Below are 14535 nucleotides of genomic sequence, written 5' to 3'. Positions count from 1 at the left end.
AAAAATACATAGAGGATATAGTATCTGCAAGCACATTATCTCTGTACATGTATCCATTTGGAGAGTGATTTACAAAAGATTATTTTGTCACGACCCGGCTCACAAGCCATGAAAAAAGGAGGGAAGACCACACATAAGTTCTAACTAAAACACATTTATTTAAGATAATTGAAAAGGAAACTAACATTAAGACAAACAGAATACAACCAAAACCAAACAGAGTGAAAGCCAGAGGGTAGAGAGAGGCAAAGACTGGCTGATACTAGTTTATATTGTGCAGCCAGACCAGGTGAGCTGAATCTGCCTGACGACCAAACTTCGCCCAGGAGTCTCAGAGAGAATTACTCTGACAGGTTCGTCACAATTTTAACTGAGATTCTTTCTTAATGTGAGCTTACTGTGAACAGAAAATGTCTGTGACCAAATAGCAGTGTCATGTGTGCTGTGGAATGAAACTGTAGCCTCTGGAAACAGCACTCAAACAAAGCTAATGGTAAAACTAGAGCACCATGTCAGTCTGAGGAGCACAGTCCAGTGCACAGCACAGGAAAATACTGTGTGAGTGGATGGGAAATGAAGCATTTTTATTTTCACTCTTCATCCTTTATATGCAGCTGGATGGGCATAAAGATCGGATGGAGAACAGGAGAAGGAGAACATGTGCATAAAATGAGGGTTTTCCCCTCCATCCCATGATTTCTTATTGTCACCATAGATACATGGCTCAGTAGCAAGTGTGGATCTCGTGTATGAAATTACATTAACCTCATTCACTACTCCCCATATAACAGACTCTCAACAGTTTCCTCCATCTTTGAGCAACAAATTATGATTTTAGACACTTACTAATTATTATCATTTTATATCATCACTGGCAGATGTAGAGTCATACAACAATAAGTTTTGCATACACTTGCTTGCTTTCTCTCCAAGGATGCTCAGATAGATATCAACTTCATGTTTATATGTTCAGTACAGAGCCAGGGTTGAGACATAGTTAGCCTAGCTTAATGTAAAGACTGAAAGCAGGGGGAAATAGCTATCCTGGCTCTGTCCAAAGCTCACTCAACACATTGCATCTCATTTGTTTAATCTCCATGCTGTGAAATTGTGAAGTGAAATACAAAATAATTTGTGTGTCCATGTGTGACATCCATCTTCCCATCTCACTCTCAAAAAAAGATGTGGATGAGATGAATTTACATGTTTATATTGTTGCTTATTACTCATTATTTTACCTGCCACTTTCCAAAACATAATGTACTTGTGTCTCCTGCCAATGTCTATTTTTGATCTTATCTTTGTCTTTCATGTCTTATGTAAAGCTCTTTGTAAAGCACCTGTCTCCTTGAAAAGTTGTATACAAGTGAACTTGACTAAAGAAGAACAAAAATATCATGGTACTTGATTCTTAATAATTTACTCGGGGACATTGTGATGTCTTCCAGCTCTGGCTCTCTCACAGTGTTCTAAGGTTCATTTCAGCCAGAAGTAGGTAACTTAACTGACTTACTAATTCTGGTTTATCTCAGCTGTAGTCACTACAGTCTCAGGCTCTGACTGAAAATCTGGCAAAGAACCTAAAGAACCTGTCTGTAACACATGTAATTTGTGGGAACTCAGCTACAGGCTACAGGCTGCTGGACTTTTATCAAGACCACAAGTTTTTATACATTTTTAGCTGAGATGGTGTATGGGAAGAGAGAGGGCTTTATTGTTTTTCACTTTTCTGCTTATGTAATATGAAATAAATGTGTTTTCTATTTCATATCACCCTGTATGTAGTTTTTGAGATTCCTTTGAAAGATTAAAAAATGAAATACTTACATTTATGGCTTTCATAGGTGCACTGAAGGTACACTGACACAGCCCACACAGAAAAATGAACTGATTAAAATGGAGGTGATGAAAATCCAGGTGAAATGAAAAATGGAGCAGTAAAAATTGATGTAAAATGAAAGATGGAGTGATAAATTATCAAGTGATTTGATTGATTGAAAGTTGATTTGATTGAAACAGTGGCGATCTGATGAAAACAGAGCCAGGTTTCAGCCAGTCTTCACCTTTTTCCCTTACCTGCTGGCAGGGAAGCTGGCACAGTAACCGTTTCCCTGTCTCCAAGTCTGATTTTGGGCCCAAAAAATAAAATGAACCACAGCACAAATGTATGTGAATTGAAAAATAGAGAATGGTAAATTGTTAATTACTTTGATAAACTTGATTGACATTTTATTTGAAACAGCCTTGCTCTGATAATCAACTGGGGTGTGTTGCTTTCTGTCTACCATTCATAATTCACAATACGCAACTAACATTTATTGTTATTATTGCTTGCTGTAAACAATAAAATGAAATAAAATGAATACACATAAGGTTTCAATCCCCTCTTCAAACAAATATTTATCAGACATTATCCTAATTTTACAACTAATATATAACTAATACACCTGACTGTCTAAGTCATGTCTGCAATAACTGTATACTACAACACAAAGAGAACCTTATAGAGGATGTATGTTTTGGAAACTAATCAGATTTTATTTTTCTCGTTGCCTGAATTCATTTGTTCAGTTATTGGTTACCACCACTTTCCCACTAGTGGGATGTTATTTATATCAGACTAATGTAATGGATATCTGACCTTTGTTGGGTTACCCTGCAACTGGTCTGTGTCACTGTATGGCTGTGTTTTCAACTTAGCGTGTGTGATTTAGGATGAATCAAAGTAGAATCCTTTCAGGATATAATGTGGGTAGGATGATGTGATGCTGATGGCTCAAAATGTGGATGCCGGATAGTGGAGATAGTGGGAGGTGGAACAGATGGCCCCTGTTTCACTGTGGGCCTGCCCTGGATTATACAGGGAGGAGACATGAGAGCCAGCCAATGGGCTAGGGGGTTTATTAGTGTCAGCAGTGGTGTAGTGAAGGATTCACATCTGCCAGGACTACTGGTGAGTGTGAGGGGCTGGATTGTGACTGTCATGGTTTTATTATTCTCTCTGTTTCTAACATGTAGTGGTATGGTTGAGTTCAACTCAAATAGCAAAAACAGAAACATACAAAGTGAATATTTATGTCAGAAAGGATCATTTCAGGGCTTTCAGCCAATTACAAGATTTCAAATGTGAATTTAAAGAAATCTATTCAAAGTTGATACAGATTTAGCAATCCTAAATCTAGTCTCTATTCTAGTCCTGCTAGATTTTAGTGCTGCACTGAGCACCACTGATCACCATAATTTATTACAAACATTTCATTGGGATATATGGATCCACACTATGCTGGTTTAAGTCATATTTGTCAGATCAATTCCAGTTTGTTCATTTTAACAATGACTCTTCCATACATGTTAGTCATGGAGTTACACAGGGTCCGGTTTCACTATAAATCCCTATAAGTCTGATTTCTGTATACATTTCCATTAGTTAACACCCATTTATATTTATCTATGAAGCCATATGAAATAAGTCAAACTTGAGGAATTTCCTAAAGACATAAAGTAAAACTGAACTTGTTGTATTTGGCCCATCTCAGAAAAACATGATCTAATCATTCAGTTACTTTGGATTGCATTACCTTATGTTGCTATGGTCTAGACTGCTAGGTGGAACTCCTTCTTTTTCTCTCATTTTCTCTCACTCTCTCTCTTCATGCATGTTTTATAATAATACTGAATGTCATTAACTTTATGTTTTGTCTTTCTCCTGTAGTTTTCACTTTTCCTGTCTTTTCTATCCCTCTCCCTGTCTTCATTCTGCAGGTATCTCTGATACTGGCTCTGCAATATCCAGAGGCCTGTACTACGAAGCAAGTTCAACATACCCAGGATATTTTTTCATTATCTGGCTTCACTAAACCTAACAACAGCAGACTGGCTTAGCGGTCTTATGAAGCTAATTATTTGCTTGTTAATTCTGTTGGTTTACGAGGAATTTAAAGAGACTCTAACGACACAATGTAAAACTGCAGCTATCAAACAAAGCCAGGGAGACTTGTCCCACGTTCTCTGGATTCTTAATTTGTAATAAGAGAGAGATGTAAGGGCACAGAGAATGAGCTGTTACTGTTAATGATGTTCTGCCTGGAACACGCATGGTGCAATATTTTGTACATATTCATATTTCCCATTATTAATACTGAATATTTTGGTCTGTAGTCTACAAATACAACAGCCTGTCACATTATATTGTCTTTCAGGACAATAATGCCCCACATACATTGTTATTCAGATCTATAATATGCAACACTAATGATGCTAAATTCTTGACTGTGAGAAAAAAAATTAAATTGGAAATGGAAAAAGTGGAGCATAAAAAACATTACCCTTTGTATTTATTTATATTCTGGAGACTGACGATCTTTAGACAACCCCCATCCTACGGAGTCAGCTTCTCTTAGTCGTTGTGCCAATATCAATATATATATATAGCATAAATTACCATGGCAACAAACCTATCCACCTTTTGTAATACAGGTTAATCAGGAAGTTACACCTCATGTCAATAAATTACTCTGAAGTTACTCCAGTAACCTCGCTTAATAATAATAATAATAATAATAATAATAATAATAATAATAATAATAATACAGTGGTTGAATACAACTGTATACAGTTTATATATGGTATAAATATAATGTTTCTAAAATGAAATTATTTGGTATATAGTGAAAATTATTGTTATCGTGAAAAATCATTAAAACCAGACATACATGTCATAAAATGATGATGCAACATTATTGTTATTGGAGAGGTGAGGGAGATCAGACAGTGCTCATCTCCCTCTCAGCTGATTGTGGTTGGAGAGATAACACTGTGTGGTCTGGATGGATTAGTGTTCCCACTGCATTTAGCAGAACTGATAAACTGGAGAGATGAAGCCAGATCAGTAATTACACATGTAGCTTTAAAACACAGTTTCATTCGAAACAACAGTTAGTACTGTAGTGATGGATCTTTGGCAGCAGACAGTACATCAGGATACTGTCATGCTGCTGAGAACTTCACAGAGCTATGATGAATTAAAATTCATCCTTGTGTATACCTTTTAAAAAGTTACATTGAACATATTATTATTATTATATTATGAAGATATACATTATTATAACAACTTTTACATATCTGTATTGTACTACCACATAGTAGCAACATTGATTTTGATGCATTTTTTGTGTAGGGTCAGATTTAGAAAATAAAGTTACACAGTGACAAAAATGTCTAAAAATTGAGCTTGATTTTTAAACATCAGTCCTGAAGCCTGAGGCCTGTCCTACGAAGCAGGATTTGTGGTTAGCGAGGTAACTTCAGGTTTAACTCTTATGATGGTGGTTCACTTCTTATAGCAGTAAATCGGTAAATCGCCATGGCCACTGATGCTGAATGGCTAACCTGCTCTGGGGCAGGTTAACTTCAGAGGATCGGATTAAAATCTGTCAACAGCCCAACTACTGACCAGTCAGATCACTGGAAAACTAGCATATATATAATAAAGATCTATAGATCACACTAAATGATCACATACTCACTATTTTATCTTCATTTTGATAGAACAAAGATGCTGAATATTTTCCACGATTGTAAATAAACATTTCAGTCAGATCTCCTCTCCTCTCTGACTAAAGCACAAAAACGCTCACTCAGTAAGTAAAAAGCATTATTGTACTTATTTTATATATATACAGCTCTGGAAAAAATTAAGAGACCACTTCAAATTTTTCTGAAATCAGCATCTCTACATGTTTGACAGCCATTCCATTCTAGGGTCTGTTGAATTCCTCATTCTACTTAATGAGGTATTGATTAGGTGATTACCTGAACCAAATCTTGTTTAACAAGGAAAAGTATAAAAACTTCATCACTATTCTCTTGCAATAGGACCAGCTGGATGGCAAAAACAGTGCTAGTAGAACCTCAAAAGTAATTGGAATAAAAAAATAACTACTGACCATGCCAAAAGAGTTGAAAAGAACAGTTTTGAGTGAGGAAAAGAAGGGTTCAATTCTGGCTTTACTGGCAGAGGGATACAGTGAGCGTCAGGTTGCTTCCATCCTTAAAGTTTCTAAGACGGAGATTCATAAGAACAAGGTCAGACTTTGGAAACAACAAAGCTACAGGCTGGCAGAGGGCGAAAACAACTCTCCACTGACCAGGATGACCGTCAACTCATTCGAAAGTCACTCAGCGACCGCAGGATGACATCAAGTGACCTACAAAAAGAATGGCAAACAGCAGCTGGGGTGAAGTGAACGGCGAGAACGGTTCGAAACAGGCTCCTGGGGGCAGGGCTCAAGAAAGCCCTTCATCAATGAGAAGCAAAGAAGAGCCAGGCTGAGGTTTGCAAAAGACCATAAGGATTGGACCATAGAGGACTAGAGTAAGGTCATCTTCTCTGATGAGTCCAATTTTCAGCTTTGCCCAACACCCGGTGCCACCAAGAACCAATCGATATTGGCACAACGACTGAGAGAAGCTGAGTCTGTAGAATGGGGTTGTCTAAACACTGTCAGTCGTAAAAAAAAAAAAAAAAAAAAGGTATGAAGTGGATGGTAGGGAGTGTGTTTTTTTCCATTTCCAATTTCAGGTATTTTAATTTCTAGCTTTTTTTTCTCACAGTCAAGTGGCAGAATTTTGCATCATTAGTGTTGCATATTATTGATTTGAATAATCATTTAAATGGGGGTGGGGGGCATTATTGTCCTGAAAGACAATATGACGGGCTGTTGTAATTGTAGACAACATACCAAAATATTCAGTATTAATGATGGGAAATATGAATGTGTAGCACTTTATAGAATGCTTATATTTCATCCTGACTTGTTGCCAGGCTCAGATTTCCACCGAGGCTCCAGTAGAAATACTGAAATACTGTTAAAATGCAGTTAATATTTAACATAACTGCATTACTTTCATACATATACAGCCTGAATGTTCCAGGCAGAACATTATTAACAGTGAGTAACAGCTCATTCTCAGACATGTGACCCATGTGTTGACTGTAATCCAAATAGCCGAAAAAATGATCACATATTTTACATGTCCTTACATCTCATATTACAAATGAATTATCCAGCAAACTTCTGACAAGTCTCCCTGGTTTTGTTGGCAGCCGCAGTTTTAGATTGTGTCATTAGACAGTCTCTTTAAATGATGGGACAGACATCCATTATACCACTTTAGGGTTGCGCAGGGGCTGGAGCCAGTCCCAGCTGACATTGAGTGAGAGGCGGGATACACCTGTCTCTCCTCAGCAAGACTGCTGAGGTATAATATATGTACACTGTACACATAAACACACATGTATACACACACAGACAATAATATCAGTACACACTTCCATACCAACATACCCTCACCATTTAGTTGCATAGAGCAGTAGAGCATATATTTGCTCCATATGGGTTAAACATGAGAAAATGGTACAATCTGGAAAATTGAGCAAACTACAATTTTGAAGCCAGGACTCCAGAATAAAAGCCTTATAAAGTGGAATGCATGATTTTATGTTGTATTGGCAGTGGAATCACAACATTGCAGTTTTAATGAATTTCATAGACATATCATAGAAGCTGACATTAAAATTCTAAAATTACACAAAATACACACCCTTGGTAAAATGTCCTATGCATTAATGTAGCCAAGATGACAAAAAAATCAAAGACAAAATGTCACACAAAACAGTTAAGATTCCACAGAGAGCTTATAATTTGTTAGAAAAAAAATACTGACATGATGCAATTTTAAACAGTAATTACTGTTAAGGGGTGGCACGGTGGTGCAGTGGTTGGCACTGTCACACAGCAAGAGTTTGTGGAGTTTGCATGTTCTCCTGTGCCTGCGTGGGTTCTCTCCAGGTACTCTGGGTACTCTGGCTTCCTCCCACAGTCCAAAGACACGTACGTTAGATTAATTGGTGTGAATGAGTGTGAATGGTTGTTTGTCTATATGTGTTGGCCCTGTGATGGACTGGCGATCCCCCTCTCACCCAGTTTCAGCTGGGATAGACTCCAGCCTCCTGTGATCCTTAACAGATAAGTGGTATAGGTGGATAGTTTTCACAGCAAATAATAATAAAATATAATATAATAATAAAAAATAACAATGATAATCATTCATGAGGACAAGTGATGTATCAGAACTTCTGGAACTGGAGATAAGATACTGCCTCTTTGATGTTTACTGTGTCCTCCTTTGACTCAGAAACTGTAGCATCATCCACCTCACTGCCCCTTCTCTGAGTCCACTTCAATTAATGTCAAACAAAGCACTTCATGTTCAGGGAAGCTGTACTTCACAGTCTTCAAATGTCTTCAGTTTGGTTATGCAAAAATTGCCTGACAAGTTAAATGACCAACTATCATCCTAATCACTGTACTGGAGCCCAGATCATTTCTCTGTTTATGGGTTTTGGAAACTGGAAAAAAAAAAAAAAACAGGCATTCCCATCTACCTATATTATTATTTTATACAACTTCATCTTATACTTGGTTATATTAATGTTCACCTCCATTGTATTGGAGTGAAGGCAAAGATCTCAAAACCTGGGAGAATTGACCTTTAAAGAGCAATTTGCTGGTTACTTTTTTTTTTTTTCGAGATTTATATTTAATGTTGTCTGAAAATGACCAATGTTTTACAGGACATAAAGGCTAAAATTCAGAGGAAAATGTGTCTGTTTTCAGCTAAGCTCCAAGCTCCGACATCAAGTCGACTACTATATTATCATGAAATGTTATCTTTTTTGTGTTTCAAAAGGTGTGGCTGCATTAGACAGGCACAAACAAATACAAATGATATTTTTTGTTTATTGTTTACAAAAAAAAACTAACAAAAATAAATTCTTGACAGTTTCAATATGTCAGGCCTCAACACTGTCAGTATCAAAGTCAACAAATAACAGAGAATGTGTTCAAGACTGAACAAAAAATAAATAAACCATCACATCATCAAATTCATATGTAGTAGTCCTGCCATTAGCACACAGTAGAGCTCTAATCCTGGCTGGCATGTTCCCCACGAGCCTTTCACACTGTTGAGGGGTAATCTTGTACACAGTACACATGCAGAAGGGAGCATGTAGGTTTCCAGAATGGCACAATACTTGGCAGAGTTCAATGTGCCATCACAGACAGTGAGATGACCAACACCAGCAGCACTCATGCATCCACAAACCATGATACTGCCTCCACCATGCTTGACAGTAGGTACTGTACATGCTGGAGATAAAGCTTGGCCTGGCCTTCTGTGTACCCTCATATTATCAGGAGGAGGATAAAGCTGGAAACTGGATTCATCTGGAGTCAAACTGGAGTCTTCTTCCAGTTCCTGGCTGTCCAGTTCTTGTGTGCTTGGGCCCAAAGACGCTGGGCTAACCTCTGTCTCTCATTGATCAGGGGCTTCTTGACAGCCTTGTAGGACCTTTAGCCATGATCTAAAAGTCGACCACGTACAGTGTGGGTGGAACACTGGACACCAGTTTGGTTTGACCACTGCTGCTGAAGCTCCTGTGATGTCATTGGGTGGTTTTCCCTGCACATGCGGATCAGGATGCGGTCATTGCTGAAGAAATCCTTGGACGCCCAGATCTTGGTTTGTCTTCCAAGCTGTGAGTGCATCTGCACTTCCTGGCTATCTGACGGCAGCTGTACCCTTCCTGGCTGAGAATCTGTATCTTCAGGTGTGTTTCCTGCGTTAGGTTCCTTGTTTTAGCCATTTTTGTCTCTGAAGAACTTTCAAATGTGCTGGCTTTATATAGACATGAAGCACGGCAACAAAAATTGTCTTTTAATAAAAACCACGACCTTCATTAGTGGATCACTGATACCAAAATGACCCAGTACTCAAAATTTCTTATATATTTTTATGGAACCAATCAATTTGAAGTTTTTAGTATGTTGGCTGTGACTGTACTAAAAGAAATTGCACTTGAAGATCTAAAAGTGATTCTTAATGCAATATTTCACAAATGCAAACCTTTTTCCACCACTGTACTTTCCTGTCAGGAAAAGAAACTACGCTAGTGAGGTGGTATATTGAGCAGTACAAGACATGACTGATACAAGCGGATACTCGCTATTCAGTGTCTGTAATGGACAAGTATCAATACTGCTGCCAGTAGCAAACGACAAGTACTAGTTTTGTTCTATCCTGATATGTGATGTGATGTGGAACTTTATAATGTTGTGTTATGGACGCGGTGTTCGCCATCATTAGCTGCTGTTCACTCACCCTGGCATCTGCCCAGTCCACTCGTGTTCCTCACATCACAGCTCAGTCTCTCTCCTGTGGCATTATTTCTCCTGACTCTGGTCTGTTTCTGGTTCAGGGCCAGTGTCGCAGATACGGATACGATACAGATACTTTTTACTTACTAAAAGCAGCTTATGTGCTTTGATGTAAGAGAGAGCAGTGTGTCATGATTTATGAAATTAATGCATCAACAATATACTAAATTTTCATGACCACTGGAAGATTTGATCAGTTTTGCTTTCCATTGTCAGTTAGTTACTATAGGTAATCAGTCTATAAAGTAACAACTATGATGATCACTTGCACTTTATGCTTTATGCTTAAGATCTGTCATGAGCGACTAAAATATTACTTTCACCACCACATAAGCTACCTGGGTATTTGCCTCTCTGAAGGGACTCTGCCAGTAACCTCCCAGCAAACATGCCTGTGCAGGCCCACTGTGGGTAGTTGTGGGTTTACTGTGGGGCAGTGTGGGCAGGGAAAAACCCACACTAATCACACTAAGCCCTTTTGCCCTTTGGAGCCCTTATGTGGGCCTTCTGTGGGCAAGCCCAATAGTGAGCTCTCCCTAAGAATGCCCACATGGGCCCCCTGTGTGTTAGCCCATGCAGGGCCCACAGCAATTTTGCCCTTTGGGGCAACCGTGAGGATTTACTGTGGGCAGCCCCTTGTGTCTTAATGTGAATGTTGCATAAAATCAGAGGTCTGCAATAAGTAAGTTACAATAAGTTGCCTATGACAATAAAAAACATTCCATTTTCAGAAAGCACATACAAAGTAATTTATTTAACACAAACAAATGAGCTCAATTCTTCACTGAACATTAACAAGGTGATGGTTATTGATATCATTGAAATAAGTGTAAGGTGTGATAAGGGACAAGATAGAGATTGGAGACAGCAATAACAAGTGAGGTAGAACATCATTAACAAAATATCATAAACACATTGCCTCAAACAAATAAAAGACAACAACACACATTTAACTTTGAGGAAATACAGTACACGTGAGTCTGTCTCTCTGGAACCTAGCTTTGAGTACAGTTCTCCTCATGGAACACAGCTGTGGTCTTCCACCTGCAAGCTGCACTTTAAGTTTACTTTTTTCTTATTATCGAACGAAATGAAGTACTTTTTGTGTGCTTGTGTGCCATAATTATAATAAATCGAAATGTGGTTGTTTTTACTTTTAATATGCTCCACATGCTTGTATGTGCTGTAAACTGTAATATCCTGGATTATTCACGTTTTACTGCAACTGCGCCTCTATGCGGAGGAAACTATTTGTACCTCCCGGAAGTGCTCGTGTTGTGTTTGTGGTCTCTTTTCTTTTTCCCTCGTCCTGGCCTCTGTGGGATTAGGTTTCAAATTCTTCAGCTAGAAAAAATGTTTGATAGGTAGGTTACCTCAATAAAATGCTAAGTTCCTTTTTAAAAAATATATCGATATCAAATTAAATTCCAAAGTTTTTAGGTACCATTATGGTTTTAGATTTAAAAGTTTACATTTAAATTCTCAGTTCGACTCAAATATGTCAGTTTCTCCCGATTTTCACAAAATGCAGCACGAGAGGAATGGTTTGTTTTTGTCACGTGACAGGAAATGTGTGTTGGAAGTTCTGCGCTACTAGGAAGTCTGTTTATTTACGATGCAGCGACACACAACTTTCAAGTCTAGAAACACAGCAGTCGTCTCTTTATTCTGGGATGTTTAGTTGTGTTTTCTGTGAAAGCTAACAAAGTTAGTGTTGCCTTTGAGTGTGATACCGCCGGCTGCCTGTTCTTGCCTGTGAGCGCTCAACCTTTGCATGCTAGTTGTAGCTAAGTGGCTAGCTAACTAGGATAACAACCTTGCCCTGTCCGTCACCACAACCACCGTAGTTGTGTGTTGTCTGTTGGTAATGACAGCTTTTCAGTAGGTTCGTTGTAATTTTCATTTATTCCTATTTTAGCTTATGTCTGTTTGTAAATGCCTGGCAGTTCACGGCATGCGATTCATGTAACGCAAACTGTCCCTGTAGCGTTAGTCCTGTCCTGAGTGGTTTTGACAAGACATGACCACCCTCTGACAGTGGCATTAGGTTGGCAGCGACATGGACTCAGCAAAGCTGGGTCGATAGGTCGACGAAGAGCTACAGCTGTCGTCTAATGCGGTGAGTCAATAACATTGCTGGTCGAATATTACATTAACGTTGAGTTCATGGTAGCTGTAGTCAGGTGGTATTATGATGCTGCTTTGCTAACATGTAACTCAAATTGTGTATCTTAAAGTTATTGTCACTCTGCCAGTGTTGGATAAGTGGGGGCATCCTTGAGTAAGCTATCTGTGATCAGACACTGTAACTCCTTTAACTAATTCTGCTATTCAACGTTAACATTAGCTTTCATTGAGGACATAATGTCGAACAGTTTCAGTTTCAGTATGGTATCTGTCGCCAAATTGTTGCTAATGAAATCGGCTGCTAATCTGGTAAACGTAAGAATGCCACTTTAGAGGTATTGATCCCCGAGTTTTCAATTTCGTTGAAAAACACTCGAATATACTGTACTTTCTTAAAACCGACTCTCAAAACTGTTAATCAACGTGTAACGTTATAGCCTTATAGACCTAGATTGCAGCCGTCCTTGGAATCTTCAGTTGATAAATGATAGTAACATTGGTAATACTTCCCAATGCCAGTATCACCTGAGAGCAGTAATGTGCAATATAAACTTGAGTCAGGCAGTTGTCTTCTGACCAGTATGCCGAATTTATCGACAAACAATTCTTGAAAAATCTTCGTCTCAATTTGTGACTGTGAACAAAGTAACTTTTTAAAAATGCCCGATGTTAAAATGGAGTTTGGCAAATGATGGCTCCGCTCTCCAGGAGAACAGGATGTACAGTATTTGGCCTGATAAAGACAGAGTTGTGATCAACTTACCAAATAGCTACCCACATGTAACTGTTCTATCTAAATAGATGAATACAGTTTGTGTCTTGTGTTTATTAGACATTCTACTCCTCCCCTGTCAGGGCTACAACCAAGAGGGTGTTTGTCATCATCACAATCTCCTCCCACTCCTTGGAGTAGCTCTCATTATCCCTGAGCTATCAGAATGTTGGAGGGCCTTGTTGCCTGGGTACTTAACACATATCTGGGAAAATATGTCAGCAACCTGAACACAGATCAGCTCTCCATTGCCCTACTTAAAGGTAATTATACATGCTTCCATTTTTTTTCATTTTCATTTTTTCATTCAGAATTATTGCTAGTTATTTTACTAAGCATGCTGCAGTGCTTTAGATGTCTGAATGTGTTTTCCATTTCTTCTCCTCCTTTGTATGAAAATCAAAAGCTTGAAAAGTCAAAACTCTATTAACTGTGTTATTTGACTTTCTTTGAGCTTTACCAGTTTTGTGCAAGGGCGACATTAGCAACATACTATCAAGATTTGAAATGTACGACTACAAGAGCGGTACACCAGTGCTTTGCTGGTGCACAGTGCTTTACGATGAGAAGTGGTATATGACAGTGGAACGTGACACACAGCGTACCAAAAACAGTAACATACCACTCAGAATCAACTTACCTGTATGTATTTAGAACAGCATAGGCTTACAATCAGCCACTTTTCACAGGTGCTGCTTTGTAGTTTTTTTGCAGAAAAACATGCTTGTATTTCTTAAAGTAATGTAACACATTATACACTCACTTGCCAGTTTATTAAGTACATCTAGCTAAAATGAATGCAGTCTAATACACAGTCCTGCATGAATGTTAAGATGTTTAGTTTGAGTTGAAACTGTCTTGGAGGAGTGTTGATTCTATTGTGTGAACATTGTGGGTACTGTAGTTTGTGATGCTGTTAATTGTATTGCATTATACGGTACTATTTAGCCTTCCTCCATTGATATAAATGGAGAAACACCTGATAATATGGCACAATACAGTAGTAGAATCTGACAAGTAGAAACTGACAACTAAGTGTCTGTTATTGTACGAACTGCGTTAAAAGATTTGAAACTAATGATGGGATCTGTTACATTCGACAACAATTCAGTTGTAACCAATTTTAATTGATTTAATTGAGATCATCGCCACTTGGTAAAGTGAGGCGGCCCACGCTTGGTAAAGACAGTGTTTGTCTGTTTCTGTCATTCTTCAGGTGCAGTGGAGCTGGAGAACCTTCCTCTGAGGAAAGATGCCCTCCGAGAGTTTGACCTGCCATTTGAAGTCAAAGCAGGTGAGTTACACTGACTGACTGATCTAATAAAGTTTAAACATAACTTACAAAAACTATAACCA

At 38.4% G+C, this 14535-nt stretch overlaps 1 protein-coding gene across 1 annotated transcript in view; it reads left to right on the top strand.

Annotated features, from left to right (window-relative positions):
- The first annotated feature begins 11844 nt into the window (after positions 1-11844).
- The window catches only part of vps13d (vacuolar protein sorting 13 homolog D), a 57900-nt gene continuing 55209 nt past the window's right edge, over positions 11845-14535 (top strand). The window contains 3 exon segments of the mRNA XM_051070976.1: positions 11845-12399; positions 13263-13442; positions 14396-14473. Coding sequence (XP_050926933.1) covers positions 13346-13442; positions 14396-14473 — 175 coding nt within the window. The 5' untranslated portion in view covers positions 11845-12399; positions 13263-13345.

Source organism: Lates calcarifer, linkage group LG6 (assembly GCF_001640805.2).
Source record: "Lates calcarifer isolate ASB-BC8 linkage group LG6, TLL_Latcal_v3, whole genome shotgun sequence".
Classification (NCBI taxonomy): Eukaryota; Metazoa; Chordata; class Actinopteri; family Centropomidae; genus Lates; species Lates calcarifer.
This window is presented reverse-complemented; position numbering and strand designations above follow the sequence as displayed.